At 36.5% G+C, this 17,842-nt stretch overlaps 1 protein-coding gene across 2 annotated transcripts in view; it reads left to right on the top strand.

Moving 5' to 3' along the window:
• Window positions 1-13,098, top strand: part of LOC103420493 (cysteine-rich receptor-like protein kinase 10) — a 50,189-nt gene extending 37,091 nt beyond the window's left edge. Inside the window, exons 2-8 of one of the 2 annotated variants that reach the window (XM_070824296.1) lie at window positions 10,259-10,332; window positions 10,486-10,629; window positions 10,742-10,863; window positions 11,780-11,990; window positions 12,073-12,310; window positions 12,436-12,586; window positions 12,669-13,098. In XM_070824296.1, the coding sequence (XP_070680397.1) occupies window positions 10,259-10,332; window positions 10,486-10,629; window positions 10,742-10,863; window positions 11,780-11,990; window positions 12,073-12,310; window positions 12,436-12,586; window positions 12,669-12,998 (1,270 nt within the window). In that variant the 3' untranslated portion in view covers window positions 12,999-13,098. Of the gene's footprint in view, window positions 1-9,440; window positions 10,333-10,485; window positions 10,630-10,741; window positions 10,864-11,779; window positions 11,991-12,072; window positions 12,311-12,435; window positions 12,587-12,668 lie in introns of those variants that run through there. The other variant, XM_029105032.2, reaches the window with a different exon arrangement.
• The last annotated feature ends 4,744 nt before the right edge of the window (window positions 13,099-17,842 follow it).

Genomic DNA, 17,842 nt, shown 5'->3' with positions numbered 1-17,842 from the left:
GTTGCTCTATAAATAGAGCACTCGAATGCAATCAAAATATACGGAAAGACATACAGAAGAACAGAAGAAAGAAATCTCTTCTCCATCTTTTATTTGTCATACACTTGAGCTATAGTTTTAGTGTGAAATTTTACATCTGCTTCGCACCTATCAAAAAGGTTATCCCTCTAATTTTGATATATTTATAACACGTTATCAGCACGAGTCTCTAAATATAACTATGTCTCATTTACATTCACCAAAAGAAATCATTCTCTCATTTCTCTCCGCCGAACGAAAAAAAATGTTTCCTCTAAGGTTTTTCCTGTTCATCTTCTTCCTCTGCCTCAACTGCGCGGTATACCCTCGCGACGAACTGTTTGCTCCATGCCTGCTCGTAGTTCTCCAACTAGCGGTTACATACATCTTTGATTACTTGTTTGGTTTGGATATTGATTACTAACCCAGTATTTATTTATGTTGATTTTACTGCAATCCAAGATGGTGCGGTACAATCGCCCATCTTGAACTGCAAATTTCATCTTACTGCGATCCAAGATGGTGCGGTATCATCGCCTATCTTGGACTGCAGATCTACTTTTACTGCAAATTTCAGGTGGAGCGGTATAATCGCCCACCTTGCTCTGCAAATTTAAATTTACCTGCTGTTTAATTTCATTGAAATTTTAGGTGATGCGGTATAATTGCCCACCCTGCTTTGCGTATTTCAATTTTCTTGCTACTTGAGTGGTGCGGAATAATCGCCCATTCCATGTTACATTCTTTCAATGAGAATGGTGCGGAGAATGGTGCGGTACAATCGCCCTTCTCATTCACCCTGAAAATCTCAAGCCAGAAGTTTCGAGTGCTTATCATTTTGGCCTGAAGATCAAAATGAAAAATTTGTAAGAACCAGAAGTTCTAACATTATATTCCTCCAGGAATACATATTATTGCAAGTTCTTACACATCTCATTTTCTTTCAGAAAAGAAAATGGCGAACTTGGCGAACTTGGCGAAGCTTGAATATGCTGCCCTGGACATTACCGGGAAGAATTACCTTACCTGGGTATTGGATACCAAAATCCATCTGGAGGCAGGGAATCTTGGAGATACCATCAGGGAAAATAGCAGCTCATCCTCTCAAGATCGGGCGAAGGCCATGATCTTTATTCGCCGCCATCTTGATGAGGCACTAAAGAACGAGTACTTAACAGTTGAAGATCCGTTAGCTCTCTGGGAGGCCTTGAGATGCAGATACAATCACTAGACAACGGTGATTCTTCCAAGAGCTCGCTATGAGTGGTCTCACCTGAGAATCCAGGATTTCAAATCAGTGGCAGAGTACAATTTTGCATTGTTCAGGATTACCTCTTAGATGAAGCTCTGTGGGGATACCATTACTGAAGAAATGTTGTTGGAAAAGACTTACAGCACATTTCATGCCAATAACGTGCTCCTGCAGCAACAGTATAGAGCGCGAGGCTACACTGAATACAACCAGCTGATATCTGTGCTCCTGGTAGCTGAACAGAACAATGAGCTCCTGATGAAAAACCATAATTCCCGACCTACTGGATCTGCACCATTCCCAGAAGTGAATGCTGCTTCCCTCGAAGTGAACGCCACATCTTTTGGTGGCGATAATCATAAATGAGGACATGGCCACAAGCGAGGTCGATGGAATAGGAAAGTCAGGAACCATGGTGGTCAGTTTCACAACTAGGTTTTGAGGCATAATTCAAGCCCCAGCTTCAAAAATGTGAATCGCCACAAAGGCAAAGCTCATATGAGCAATGCTCCCAGGAACTCTAATGGAGCATGCCATAGATGTGGTGGCAATGGGAATTGGGCGCGTACCAGTCGTACCCCAAAACATCTGGTGGAGTTGTATCAAGCCTTCTTCAAGGGGAAGGAAGTCGAGACTAACTTCCTCGACCAGGCTAAACCAATAGATATACCTGATCCAGTGTTTGATTTATCAGGGCAATTGGACACAACTCACCTAGATGTTTCAGACTTCATTATGGAAAGGGGAATGAAGCATACAGGTTCGATTGAATCATTTGCGTTTAATGTACTTTTATTATGCTGAACTTGTTGTCTAAAACTAGTTTTTCAGATTCAATAAAAGTGGCATGTAAATTTCTTGTTATAAATTGTTTGTTAACTGTGATTCCATTTACTCAGAAAGCATGGATAAAAAATGTGGTTATTCTCAGAACATGATAAATGGCGGAGATATTTGTCTTGCAGACAGTGCAACCACACATACAATACTTCGTGATCGAAAGTATTTCTCAAGCTTAATGCTTACAAGAGTAGGGGTAACAACAATATCAGGACCTTCAGATGTAATTGAAGGCTCAAGGAAAGCCCAGATTGTGTTACCAAATGGAACAATATTGTCCATACAAAATGCATTGTATGCTACTCGATCTACTCGAAATTTGTTAAGTTTCAAAGACATACGTCCAAATGGATACCACATTGAAATGAAAAGTGCAGAAAATGTGGAGTATCTATGCATTACCTCCAATGATACCCAGAAGCGTATATTGGAGAAGTTGCGTGGTTTTTCGAGTGGATTATATTATACATACATAAGGACAATTGAATCACATACTATCATGAACCAAAAGTTCATTGATTCAAAGGTTTACATGCTTTGGCATGACCGTCTGGGTCATCCAGGATCCACCATGATGCGTAGGATCATTACCAACTCTAATGGACATCCATTATTGAGCAGAGACATTGCTATCTCAAATGATAACCCTTGCAAGGCTTGTTCTCAAGGGAAGTTGGTAATTAGACCATCACAACTAAAGGTTGATGCTGAATCCCCATCATTTCTGCAAAGAATTCAAGGGGATATTTGTGGACCTATTCAACCATCATGTGGACCATTTCGATATTTTATGGTTTTGGTTGATGCATCCACCAGATGGTCACATGTTTGTCTCTTGTCTACTCAGAATGTAGCTTTTGCGAGACTTCTTGCTCAGATAACTAAGCTACGAGCATAGTTCCCAAATTATCCCATTAAGTCAATCGGACTGATAACGTTGGTGAATTTACTTCTCAAACTTTTGATGATTACTGCATGACATTGGGCATTGATGTTGAACACCCTGTTCTTCATGTCCATACTCAAAATGGTTTAGCAGAAGCATTGATCAAACGACTTCAGATAATAGCCCGCACTCTGCTTATGAAAACCAAATTGCCAGTTTCTGTAGAGGGACATGTCATCCTACATGTTGCATCATTGGTTCGATTGAGACCTATAGCCAACCACCAATACTCCTCAATACAACTCGTGTTTGGACATCAGCTAAACATTTCACATTTACGAGTTTTTGGTTGTGCTGTTTATGTGCCTATTGCACCCCTGCAATGCACTAAAATGGGACCTCAGCGTAGACTGGGAATTTATGTGGGTTTTGATTCACCATCTATCATTAGATATTTGGAACCCTTGACAGGTGATATGTTTACAGCTCGCTTTGCTGATTGTCATTTTGATAAGACAGTCTTCCAATCGTTAGGGGGAGAAAAGACCGTTCCAGAAGAACGGAAAAAGCTGACATGGGTTGTTCCCACCTTGCTTCATTTTGATCCTCGAAGCATTCAATGTGAAAATGAAGTAAAAAGGATCGTTCATCTTCAAAGCATTGCCAATCAAATGCCAGATGCATTTAATGATGCTATGAAAGTGACAAAACCGCATATACCAGCTGCAAATGCACCTGCCATAATTGATGTTCCTGTTGGACAAAATAAAGTGGCAGCAAATGATTCATCTGGTGCACGCCTGAATCGTGGTAGACCACCAAGTTCAAAAGATTCAGCCCCTCGAAAGAGAAAGACAAGGGCATAGCTGAATCCAAATGAAATCATTCAGGAAGAGAGAATGAATGACAAATCCACAATTCATGATTCCGGACTTCCAGAAGAAGAAAATGTCCTTGATGAGACACATGTCCCTGAAGAGACAGTAGTACATGAAAGCAAAGAAATCTCCATAAATTATACATGTACTAATGAATTGTGGGATCAGAATGAAATAATCATTGACGATATGTTTGCATTCGCAGTAGCCACTGAAATCATATTAAGTGATGATATTGAGCGCCGCTCTGTTGATGAGTGCAAACAGAGACATGATTGGCCTAAGTGAAAAGATGCAATCCAGGTAGAATTAAATTCCTTGGAAAGGCGAAGTGTTTTTGGACCAGTATTCCAAACCCCGCCTGATGTAAACCCCGTGGGTTACAAATGGGTATTCACAAGGAAACGCAATGAGAAAAACGAGATTGCTAGATACAAAGCACGACTCGTTGCACAAGGCTTTTCACAAAGACCTGGATTGATTATGAGGAGACATACTCTCCTGTAATGGACGCAATTACGTTCCGTTACTTAATAAGTTTAGTGGTTTCAGAAAAGCTTGACATGCGACTTATGGATGTCATCACTGCGTATCTATATGGAGAATTAGATACTGACATATACATGAAAGTCCCAGAAGGACTTAAGTTGCCTAAAACAAGTAACAAACCACGAGGTATGCTCTCGATCAAATTAAGGCGATCATTGTATGGGCTGAAACAATCTGGACGAATGTGGTATAATCGTCTCAGTGAGTATTTGATCAAAGAAAGGTATATCAACAATGTCATTTGCCCTTGTGTGTTCATTAAGAAATCCAACTCTGGATTTGCTATAGTAGTAGTATATGTTGATGATATGAACCTAGTTGGAACTCCTGAAGAGCTTCATAAAACTGCTGAATATCTGAAAAGCGAATTTGAAATGAAAGACCTTGGGAAAACAAAATATTGTCTCGGCCTGCAGATCGAGCATTGTGCTAGTGGAATTTTGGTCCACCAATCAACTTACATTGAAAAAATTATGAAGCGATTTGGCATGGATAAGGCTTATCCACTCAGCACACCAATGGTCGTTCGTTCTCTGGACATTAAGAAAGATCCATTCCGTCCAAAAGAAGAGGATGGAATGGTCATTGGTCCAGAAATACCATATCTGAGTGCAGTAGGTGCTTTGTTGTATTTAGCACAATGTACTAGACCAGATATAGCTTTTTCAGTCAACTTGTTAGCCAGGTATAGCTCTGCTCCAACAATTCGTCATTGGAAGGGTGTCAAAGATGTATTGCGATACCTTCGTGGGACAACAGACATGGGTCTCTTCTACTCAAAGAACTCCACAAATGACCAGGTTCTTGTTGGATATGCAGATGCTGGTTTCCACTCCGATCCGCATAAAGCTCGCTCACAAACTGGATATGTGTTCAAGAATGGAGATACAGCAATTTCATGGCGCTCAACAAAGCAAACCTGAGTTGCTACATCTTCAAATCATTCAGAAATACTTGCTTTACATGAAGCAAGTCGTGAATGTTCTTGGTTAAGATCAATGATCCATCATATTCGGAATTCATATGGTCTAACTTCGAAGACAGATAATCCAACTGTCATTCATGAAGATAATACAGCCTGTGTTGCTCAACTTGTTAGCCAGGTATAGCTCTGCTCCAACAATTCGTCATTGGAAGGGTGTCAAAGATGTATTGCGATACCTTCGTGGGACAACAGACATGGGTCTCTTCTACTCAAAGAACTCCACAAATGACCAGGTTCTTGTTGGATATGCAGATGCTGGTTTCCACTCCGATCCGCATAAAGCTCGCTCACAAACTGGATATGTGTTCAAGAATGGAGATACAGCAATTTCATGGCGCTCAACAAAGCAAACCTGAGTTGCTACATCTTCAAATCATTCAGAAATACTTGCTTTACATGAAGCAAGTCGTGAATGTTCTTGGTTAAGATCAATGATCCATCATATTCGGAATTCATATGGTCTAACTTCGAAGACAGATAATCCAACTGTCATTCATGAAGATAATGCAGCCTGTGTTGCTCAAATGAAGGAATGATTCATCAAAGGCGATAAAACTAAACACATATCTCCAAAGTTTTTCAGTGCACATGAGCTTCAGAAGGCTAAAGTTATTGAAGTCAGACAAATCCGTTCTAATGAAAATCTGGCAGACTTGTTCACCAAGTCTCTACCAAAATGCACGTTTCAGAAGTTAGTGCAAAGTATCGGATTACGTCGACTTACCAAATAGCTAAATTTGGAGAATGCGGAATGAGGGGGAGATACATCTCAAGGGGAGCATCCATGATACATGCTTGTTGTACTCTTTTTCCTTCGATTAGGATTTTTCCCACAGGGTTTTTCCTATCAAGGTTTTAATGATGCAACATAAGCATACTTAACACTATATCAACAATCCAAGTAAAGTTGTACTTTTTTTCCTTAGCTATGGTTTTTCCCACTGGGTTTTTCCAAGCAAGGTTTTAACGAGGCAACTGATGTTGATATGTGGGCATCCAAGGGGGAGTGTTGAAAATACTGCTGGGTAGTGAATGCCCACAGTACCTTGGAAGACTTTCCAATTCTCACACATCATGGGTTTTCAACTTTGGCATAAGTTTTCAATACCCATGAAAATGGAAATTGACTTTGGATGCAGGAGATCGTTTTTCTATCTGTTTGTTATAAATGTCAAATTGTAATAATACGAGTTGCTCTATAAATAGAGCACTCGAATGTAATCAAAATATATGGAAAGACATACAGAAGAACAGAAGAAAGAAATCTCTTCTCCATCTTTTATTTGTCATACACTTGAGCTATAGTTTTAGTGTGATATTTTACATCTGCTTCGCACCTATCAAAAAGGTTATCCCTCTAACTTTGATATATTTATAACATATGTTGTTTTCTTAGGCAAATGTTCGCGGATATTTTAAAGTACAAGCTTGCAATGGCGGAATTAATATGGAGTCATTGGTTGTTTATGATTTCAAAAGTTTTCAAATATTTATGTATATTTGACTTTGTATTTGTATTTGACCATTATAAACAATTATGACAAACTAAGTCATAACTTCTTCCTTCTAATTTTGTTTTCTTTTATCATCCATCTCTTCTTGTATGCGACTCTATGGTGCAAACCAAGTGCTTGATGAAATGCCTCAGTTGACAATTCTTGGCAGTATTCAACATTACTTGACAGTTTCCTACAACTACCCTCGACAAGCTTCTACTAATCATAGTAATTGTCGACATATGTTCACGTAAGCTTTTGGCAAATGTTGGCAGGAATCAACAAGTGCCCAATAGGTGCTCAACGAAATGCTCCATTGAAGTTTTTTTTTTTTTTAAATTAAGACCCTATTATTTGAAAATTCTAATTCAACCACTGCAAACACATATATAATACGAACATCTAGAAATAACTTATCACATGTTGGTGTATGAGGGAGAACAATATAATAGTGTATCTCTCAATTGGCCAAATGTAACACTCAATGGGCCATTATGACAAGATAAAATAACAATAAAAGATGTCTTTATAGTGATTTTTCACCACAATAATGCATTGTCCTATATTTTAAGTTTTTAACCTTTTTACATGACGGTAAATGAAATATTACTATAGTAAATCCCAATATTGTACTCTTGAAGTTTAAGGAACTTCTAACATCCGCGTGGGTAATAATCAATAATTTTTTTGAGGACTAATCAATAATTTTTTTGAGGACTTTTTTGTTCCTTGATGCTAGAACTAGATAATCCTTGGAAAAATCCCCACCAAAGCTGAAATTTCCCATACGTAACTGGCGTCACACTCTTACCACTCCCGTCCCCATTGCATTTTTCTTTGCTTCAAACTACTACTTTTTTTTTTCCTCTCTTCCTTTGTGTTCTTTTACTATGAATTTGATGATAAAGACAATTACCCACTGAGATAGCTTCAACACCTACTCGCATCTAAAAGTTGGCAATTTATTAGGTGGGAAAAGAATTCTCGCCGGATCATTTTTCTGGAGATCTTAAGTACCCAGTGATCGTGATCGTTCATCGTACATCGTGTGGTCAGAAATTATTTTAAAATTTAAAATTAAATATAAATAATACCTAATGAAAATTGACAGTACAATGTACAATGAACGGTCGCAATTCCGGGATCCCTAAGATCCAAGGATTCTTTTCCATTTAGGTGGGCTTAATCAAATTGGTTAATGTTTTCTTCGTTGCATCCTAAATGGATCTCTCTTTTATAATTTAAATTAAATTAATTTAGAATATCACTTATAAAAATAGTAATTTAAACTTGTCAACCGGAAGCAGTGATTACTTTTTCGGTAATGTTAAGGACATTAAAATTTTAAATTAAATTCCAAACAAAATAATTTATTATTAATAAAAAATAAACACGTTAATCAGTATAATTCAATTATCAACAACATCATTACATCTACCAATAGGATCACCCTTGCTTTTTGTATGAATAAACAACAAAACAAGTGGTCAGTGGACAGAATAGTGCAATGTTGAACAAGTTGTAAGCACTTATTAGTAGGGGTGGGTTCGGTTTAAATCGGTTCGGTTTTTTGCCAAAACCGAAACCAAACCGAAATTTCGGTTCGGTTCATTTTTTTTTCGGTTTTTTTCGGTTCGGTTTATTTTCGGTTTTTTTTCGGTTCGGTTTCGATTTTTTTGTTTTTTTTTTCAAAAAATGAAAAACATTGAAATTTTAAATTTTAACATATCCAACACAATCATAACATAAACATTCTAACTAGAATCAAAGATAATGAAAATAAACATTTAAAGTTGAACTAAAATCATCAATCAAGTCTTCCAAAGTCCAAACTAACAACCTCACAACACAAAAATCGTACAAATGACTTAAAAAAGTTCAATTGTATGATGTTGTTCAAAGATCAGGGTTGTTTGCTTATAACTGCATGTTGACAACTTGATTAGTAAAAGTAATGCGTGGGTGGATTTATTTAGTGTGTGTTGGATTTTTTTTCCATAACAAATTACCCAAGTAATCTACCCGAAATAAATGTTTATTGATTCTGTTACATGTTATATGAGAGTAGATTTGGAAAAGAAAGCTGTGGCAGAAGTAGACAGTGCTATGGAGATGGATATAGGTACTTCAGGAGGAGGTTTGGTTCCGGAACCTTATATGGGGGAGAAATAATAGGTTAGGGTTTAGAGTTTTTATAGGCCTTTTTTAATATTTTGAGCTTAAAGTTTGGCAACACATTGGGTTTAACACATTTTAATTTACAAATTGGGTTTAGAAAATAATATCCAAAACAAATAATTAAATAAAAAAATTAATTTAATTAATTCGGTTCGGTTCGGTTTGGTTCGGTTTCTAGATCACTAAAACCGAACCGAATCAAAAGAATTCGGTACGGTTCGGTTTTTTCAATTCGGTTTGGTTTTTTCATTCGGTTCGGTTTTTTCGGTTTCGGTTCGGTTTGGTTTTCGGTTTTTTTCGGTTTTCGGTTTTTTGAACCCACCCCTACTTATTAGAGGTTGATGGCAGTGAGGCTAAAACCCGGTTGTATGAGAGGAACTAAAAACTGGAAAGTCTTGCTACCACCCCTGCATTGCTCTTGTTAATATTCAGTTAAAAAACCTATGATGTTACTATGAATCACCAAAAAATGAAAAGCATGACTACCCTTCTTTTGATTTTCTCCATTTTTACTCTGCCCAGCTTTCTCACCAATACGGAAGCAGATTATCTCTACCACGCCTGCCCAAACACCACCACCTTCACCCCAAACTCCACCTTCCAGTCCAACCTCAACCGCCTCCTCTCCACCCTCTCCTCCAACGCCAACCGCTCCACGGGCTTCTACAACGCCTCCGTCCAAACCCCAAACAACGCCGTCTACGGCCTCTTCCTCTGCCGCGGTGACGTCGTAGCCACCGACGCTTGCGAAAACTGTGTCGCCACCGCAACCGCCCAGGCCCCAGAACGCTGCCACATAGAAAAACAGGTGGTGATCTGGTACGACGACTGCATGCTACGGTACTCCAACGAGTCATTCTTTTCCACCTCGGCCGAATCGCCTGGCATGTATCAGTGGAATACGCAGAACGTAACAACGGAACAGACTCGGTTCAACCAGGTGGTGGCGGCGAGTATGAACGAGGTGGCTACCGAGGCTGCCAACGACACGGACAAGTTCGCGACAAAACAAGCGAAGTTCACTGATCTGATTACGCTGTACAGCCTCGGGCAGTGCACGCAGGACCTGTCCGCGGCTGCTTGCGACCGGTGCTTTAGGGAGGCCATAAGGCGATTGCCGATTTGTTGTAGCGGAAAGCAAGGGGGACGAGTTCTGTTTCCGAGTTGTAACGTTAGGTATGAAATCTACCCCTTCTACGCCGAGAACGCCACAGCACCTGCGCCTGCACCAGGGGCTCCTCCGCCTAAAGGTATAGTGAACAAACATTTTAAAAGCCCCAATCAAGTGATTCTTGTATTATCAGATTAGTTTATTGGGTAGTTTATTGGAACAGGGGAATATGGTGTTGTCCTGTGGCTGTTGATTTTACCAATTTCTCAATATATATTTTTTTATTTTACAGGAAAAAGCAAAATCCCAACTAGTACAATTGTTGCCATTGCTGTACCAATATCTGTATCTGTGCTACTTTTCGTTGTGGGTTACTGTTGCATAACTAGGAGAGCAAGAAAGAAGTACAATCAAGCAGCAGCAGACGAACCAAGCGGTAAACAAATATATCCTTCTGCGATCCTCCTCTTGTTTATTCTCGTTGATTCTCCTTGCATTTATTCCTCGCCCATAAACATTATGCTTCTATGGTTTGGTTGGTTGTGCAGGTGAGAATGACATTACTACTGTCGAGTCTTTGCAATTTGATTTTGCTACCATCCAATCAGCTACGAGCAATTTCTCCGATGATCACAAGTTAGGCGAAGGTGGTTTCGGTCAAGTTTACAAGGTATGTTAATCAGTATATTGTTGGAGAACAATTTAGAAACAGAAATAACAGAAATACAGAACTTAAAATATTTATACTTTATTACTAAAAAATACTTACAATACAGAATGATACACAACGACTACAGAAAATTAAATATAAGAATATCAAAAGTACTAACTTGATTACAGAAGGTAGAGGCTAGCGTAAAAGCTATGTCCTTCGAACAGTAATTCCGTCCCACACTTGTGCTTGTGGTTCTACAACGTCTGCTCGACTAGGATACAACTACCTAATCCTACAACCCGCACTGGATTATAGAATTCTAGCGAATTGCTTTGTGTGTTTACTCTCTCTGGAAAGTTTGTACGGAAGAAAAGGAAGAAGAAAGGATGATTGATGATGAACTGAGGACTCCAGTTATATAGGTTCTTTCATACCTCTTCAAATACCTTTTGGATGTATCTGAAGCTTTACAACTCTTTACAAAAGGTTGTATCTTTAATCAAAATGTTTTTAATTAATTTAATTAAAAACTTAATTCGAAATTAAAACTAATTGATCAGATTAATTTTAATTCTTAGGCCCCAAGTGCCCCAAGGCCCTTGTCTTGATTAATTAATATTAATATTATGGTATAATCATCAAGCCCAATCCACAGAAATGGTGGCCCAAGCCTCAATTCCCATTCCAAGTGGTCCAACACATAACTAATATTGTAGAAGACAAAAAGTATATAAAGGTACTTTGGAATCTTGTTTTCACCAATGTGGGACAAGAGTCTCAAAACTTCCAACATATATGACATGAGTGCTCCTTCAGGTCTACAAAGTTCCAACTTTTATGCATGCAAAATCTGAATAATTTTGGAGCCTCATAAGCCGTCCATGAATGCCATGAGTGGACATTCCATTGTTTGATTGAAGTTTTCTCGCAGGGTACACTTTTTAACGGTCAAGAAGTAGCTGTGAAGAGGCTATCAAGGAACTCTGGCCAAGGCACAGAAGAGTTTAAGAACGAGATGGTATTGGTAGCCAAGCTTCAACACCGAAATTTGGTTAGGCTATTGGGATTTTGCTTGGAAGGCGAAGAAAAGATTCTTGTTTATGAATATGTGCTCAACAAAAGCCTCGACTGTTTCCTATTTGGTTTGTACACTCAAACATCTGATAATCTTTCCCTATTGCAATAGCAATTCGTCGATGATAACTTGATTTTGATGATTTGCAGACCCTGAGAAACAGGGGCAATTGGATTGGTCAAGACGTTACAAGATTATTTCAGGAATTGCTCGAGGAATCATGTACCTGCATGAAGATTCCCAACTTAGAATTATACATCGTGATCTTAAAGCCAGCAATATATTGTTAGATGGGGAGATGCATCCAAAAATATCTGATTTTGGCATGGCCAGGATATTTGGGGTTGATCAAACTCAAGCAAGCACAAATAGAATTGTCGGAACATAGTAAGTTACCTATTTCATTCTTTTGTCACGACCACTTTTGTTTTGCAATTATCGAATTGAATCTGAAATGTTTTCTCGTTACATCTTTGTTATAATTTCTATACTGATGGTTATGCTCCTTGTAGTGGTTATATGTCTCCTGAGTATGCAATGCACGGACATTTTTCTATCAAGTCCGATCTGTATAGTTTCGGTGTTTTAGTTCTAGAAATCATCAGTGGCAAGAAGAACAGTTACTTCTTTCAGACTGATGCAGCTGAGGACCTCATGAGCCATGTAAGCTTGAAATGAAAAGTGTAGTGTTCTGTTCTCCTGCATTGACATAGCATCATGAATTAAACTTTTGAATTTTATGCAGGCTTGGAAGTTATGGAGAGATGGGGCACCTTTGGAATTGTTGGATCCGTGTCTGTGGGACTCTTATTCGAGGACTGAAGTAATTAGATGCATCCACATCGGCTTACTTTGTGTTCAGGAAGATCCAGCTGACAGGCCGACAATGCAATCGGTAGTTCTCATGCTCAATAGCTACTCTGTTACTCTGCCATTACCTCAACAACCGGCATTTTTCCTCCAAAGTAGAGCAATGGGAAACATGTTAGAGGCAACGCTGGACTCTGCTCAATCTATCAGCAAGTCATCTCCGTCCGTTTATGAAGGATCTATCACTGAAGTATACCCTAGATAGTGTGAATAGATAAGCTGTTACTGTTACGTATTGTAATATATTCTTATATATACAATCATCTCTAGACAATAACAAAATTTACAGACATGGTATCAGCCGTGTACGATATTTCTGAAATCATAAGAACAACAAAACATTAGGATCACGGATTTGATAAACCATAATCACAATAAATCATTTACAATTTACTTATCTTGGGAATATAGAAAACATGACTCTTGCGGATGAGAAATGGGTCTTCTACTTTCAACAAGCGGAAGTGTTCCAGCAATAATAAGGTTTGCTCGGAATGGAACGTGTATTTTGTGAAAGCAGGGACACCCTTAATATAGTGATTAGGGTTCCTCCAATTCCGCCTATTATTGTAATTAGAGGAATACACCAAATCACCATTTATTCTTAATGTTGTCCCACCAAGGCATGTACAATATGTCTTACTTAATTAGGGTTTCAATTAGTCAACTAATTATATCTTGGTTCCATGATTCTTGCTAACCAATATTCAATCACGTTAAAAGCCAAATATCTTGAAGATCAAGTTATTTGTCTTTCAAGTAATTCAATTCATAATAATTGACAACTCAACATGAATCTTACATTCTCCCACTTTGAGTGTCAATACCAACAATTTGATTGCAACAAGAATCACAGTGATCACTGAACCAAAGATACAACAGTTTTCCCTCAAAAGACAACTATTACTCAAACTGAATGTAGAACTATAGAAATCCAAATGCATATTTTTATGCATTTGTGCTCTATAATCACATGCACATTCAATCCAAGCATATAGCTGCAGACTATGCCATGGTGTCTGAAACTGATGAACCAAATATTTGTTTCACTAAACAAAATGAACTCTAGCATGAGTTCCTTGCACGAATTTCTGTCAATTTAAACAATCTGATATAATAACAAAATTAGGATTTCTCATTAAAACTTATGAACAAAAGTTTAAACAAGATTACCCTTAAAGTATCAACCACTCACACTTCAATATTTCAAAACAAAAGGCAAGCTTTTACTCCCACTAACCAAAATAGTTAAATACTTCAATTTTTCAACTTTTACTCCCACTCATTAAGAGAGTAAAAAAAAACTTTGTAAATGTCTACAAAATGAAACAGATACCTTTCAAATACTCCCGTTAGCAAAACATTAGTCGTGGGATCTAAAACATAAAATTTGTGAGCTCAACATCTTTATGCTAGATATCTGTAGGGAAATGACTCTTGTGATTAAAAAACTATACAAAATCTTTTGGTCAATTTTGTTCATCTAACATTTGACAGAAATAAAAACTTTAACTAAATCTTTTCTTATTGCATCAAAAGCATATAATTCCATAATCATCTTTGGACAGAAACTAATTATATTAGGTTTGCATAGCTAAAACATAAAATACAAGGGCAAACGTATATAACTTCAACACTTTTGAGCAGATGAAGTATATACAATCTTGTCAATTCTATGCTTCACTATACATTGATTTATAGTTGTACTGAATAAGAAAACACTTTTGAGCAGATTAATTATCCATCAATAACATATAAATCACAAGTCCGATTTCTTGAACAACAAACAAGAATTAATAAGCAAAACACTTTTGAGTAGAATATACTCATTAACCCTTCTTAAATTTCTTGCAAGATTAGTTACATATATAACAAATAAAATATAAACAAGTATGATAATGTATGTTTTATCTACCAAAACTATGACCATTAAAAGCATGCAAAATTGATGAGTGTGAAGCTCATAATACATTATTTCTCCCACTTGGGCAAACACTCAAAATTGCAAGATTAACCACTAGAGAAAGTGGTTTTCATATAACAAAATATAGGCTAGTTGAATCAATAAAGATCAAATACATAATTTTTTTTTAAAGTAGGTTAGAATTAAAAAGTTCCATAAATAAAAAAACTTATGCAATGACTACAAATTTTATTTTAGTGTATGAGAGAAGACTCACATATACGTTAAAGATTAGGTCATACATTAAAATGAAACCTAATAACAGAATCCAAACTCAAAATTTATGTTTTAATTCTAAAACAAAGTCGATTAAAATAAAAACTTAGATATCTCAATAACATCAAATTTTCAACAATAATTTTAATCCAATTTAGAACTCAAAGAAAATTAAGGCAAAAGATTTTGCAAATTTACCTACTCATTCTCGATTCTGCAAGATTCATCATGGAAGTATTCGAGTTGTGGACGATCGAACCAATTGCAAATTGCATGATTGTTACACCTTTGGGCAGAAACTAATCATGCAAAGAAAATACCTGCAAAGCTAGCCAAAACATAAAATACACAAAATAAATATAGCTTCAATAGCTTTGGCCAGATGAAAATATGTTATTAGAAGTACTTTATGATTTGCTATAATACTAATTTATAATTGGTGAGTGATTTCCTGAAATTCCCATTGGGACAAAAGTATTCACCATATAAATTAGAATTCTGATTTTTCAAAATAATCCTTTAGAACATTATTAAATAACCGTTTTGTTGGATATTCAATGATTCTCAAAAGATTCAATCAGACACAAAAGTATGTCGTTGTTGAAATTGAACAATAGAGTTCTCGAAAGAGGAAACATGGTTATTTAGTTATTCGATAGAGACCAAAATGATCAATTAATAAACTAATGTAACCTTCCAATTTTCTCTAAAAAAACAATTATCATCATAATCAGAATTGATGACCCAACAAAACATTGGTTTAAGCAAAAGAAACCAATACATCTTTAAATCAAAATTTAATCAGTGTTGTCTATAAAATTCATTAGTATTGAGAATTTGCATAAAATAAGGACATATTGGAACCATAAACTTGTATAATAAGTGGTACCAATTGATGTGCACAAATCAGTGAAACAATATCACATAACAAAACTAGTTTTGAAGTACCAAAATTCGGCAATACTACTCTAGTTTGCAAATTCACTAAAAAATCAATTCTCTTTAGATTGTCATGAAAATTTTTAGGTATGCACTAGACATATATGGTTACTATTTCACAAAATTTCATGATTTTTAAAATTTTAAGCGAGCCAAAAATGAATTTGAAAAGAGAGGTGCTTTAGAAACTGCAGAAAATGTTCAGTACACCTGAGATTACAAATTCACCAAATATTCATTGTTCATCCGATATGCATGAAAATTTTCAGACATAAATTAAAAATAAAAATCTGTTAATTCCCAAAATTTCATAATTTTTTAGACTTTACAAGTATACTAAAAGAAAATTAGAAATGGGATGTGCTGCAGAAACGGCAAAAATTCTGCAGTACATACTGGAGACTAAACAATTCACAAAAAATTCAATCTTCCTCCAATATGCATGAAAATTTCCAGAAATGAAGTACACATAAATTTACTGTCACTAAAAATTACATAATTGTTTTTCGATTTTACAAGTGGGCTAACAATAAAATCTAAATGGAATGTGCAGCAGAAACCGCATAAATTCTGCAGCTTGAGATTAAAAATTCACCAATAATTCATTTTCAAACCAATGTTCGTGAAAATTTTCATATTAAAAAAAAACAAACTTCTCAATGTATATCATACTAAAATTTCATGAATTTTGGAGTTGCGTAGGTATATCAAAATAATATCACTAACATATTATGCTGCAAAATTCCAGCAACATAGTATCACACTTAAAAATTTAGCATAAATGCATTTCTTGTACAAAAATGATGAAATTTTTCTGTGTATACAATCCATTATATAATACAACATGAAAAATTTCACAAAGTTTGGAGTTAGGAAAATCTATCAAAATCGTAATCAAATGGGACACGTTTCAAGGTATGCAAAACTCCATCAATATTTCCCAAGCTCTACCAAAATTTTAAATTTATTCATAATTTAAATAAAACCAATTTACAATCTTTAATATGCTCAAAACACTAAAATTTCTTAAATAAATTAAAGGTTCATTTCATTAGATAAATAACCTTTAATATGGCCAACATTAAAATTTCTCAAACAAATTTGTTGAGTCACAAAATAGTTGGTTTGGACAAAATAAACCAATCTATGTATCAAAATTAGGCTTATATAAGGAACAATATCTCAACATTATTAATCGATCTCAACCAATAGTGTGAAATCCCGTCCCCGAAATTTCACTATTCATTATGTATCTCGTAATTTAAGTTCGTATTTCACGTTTACGTTATTTTTATTACTTAATTTTAATTCTGTAAATTTTGGGAATTAAATCAAATAGTTATCAGGTTTGAATTTTCGAAATCAATCTTTATCTTCCGTTGACTTTTCGAAGTTTTAACTAGTGTTTTTAAATAGATCTCGAACCCACGAACACATAGGCGAAAGCCGTTTGCAAGTCCGAGTTATAACGGTATAATTATCGACGTTTGAAGGTGTGTTGCTTTAAAAAAAAAAAAAAAAGACAAAGAAAGAAAGCCACAGGAGTGGCGAGTGAAGAAAGAAAAACAAAAGAGGGAAAGAATTCCCCCCCCCCCCATTTTCTGTCAACCCGTGCACCCAAAAGAAAAAAAAAGGGGGGGTTTCGACCTGGCCAATTTCAGGCCAAAATCCTTTCATTTTTCAGGTCTTTTGCACCCATTCACCACCTGCAACTTATTCCACAACCTCTCATCTACCTTATTCGCTCAAATTGAAGGGCTTTTAAGGCCAAATTCGGGTAGAGCTCCCGGGGGTTCTCGATGGCGATTCGTCGTTCCGGTGAGTATCACCATTCACCATCACCCTTGATCAACTTCTCTTGGACCCAAGAACAAGACCCAATCAGTTGTAGGGGCGTTGGAACACCGAGGAAGCCGAATTGAAGAACACCC

This window comes from Malus domestica, chromosome 07, assembly GCF_042453785.1.
Source record: "Malus domestica chromosome 07, GDT2T_hap1".
In the NCBI taxonomy this organism is placed as follows: domain Eukaryota; kingdom Viridiplantae; phylum Streptophyta; class Magnoliopsida; order Rosales; family Rosaceae; genus Malus; species Malus domestica.
Note: the sequence above shows the minus strand (reverse complement) of the source record. Positions and strands in the feature narration are given on the sequence as shown.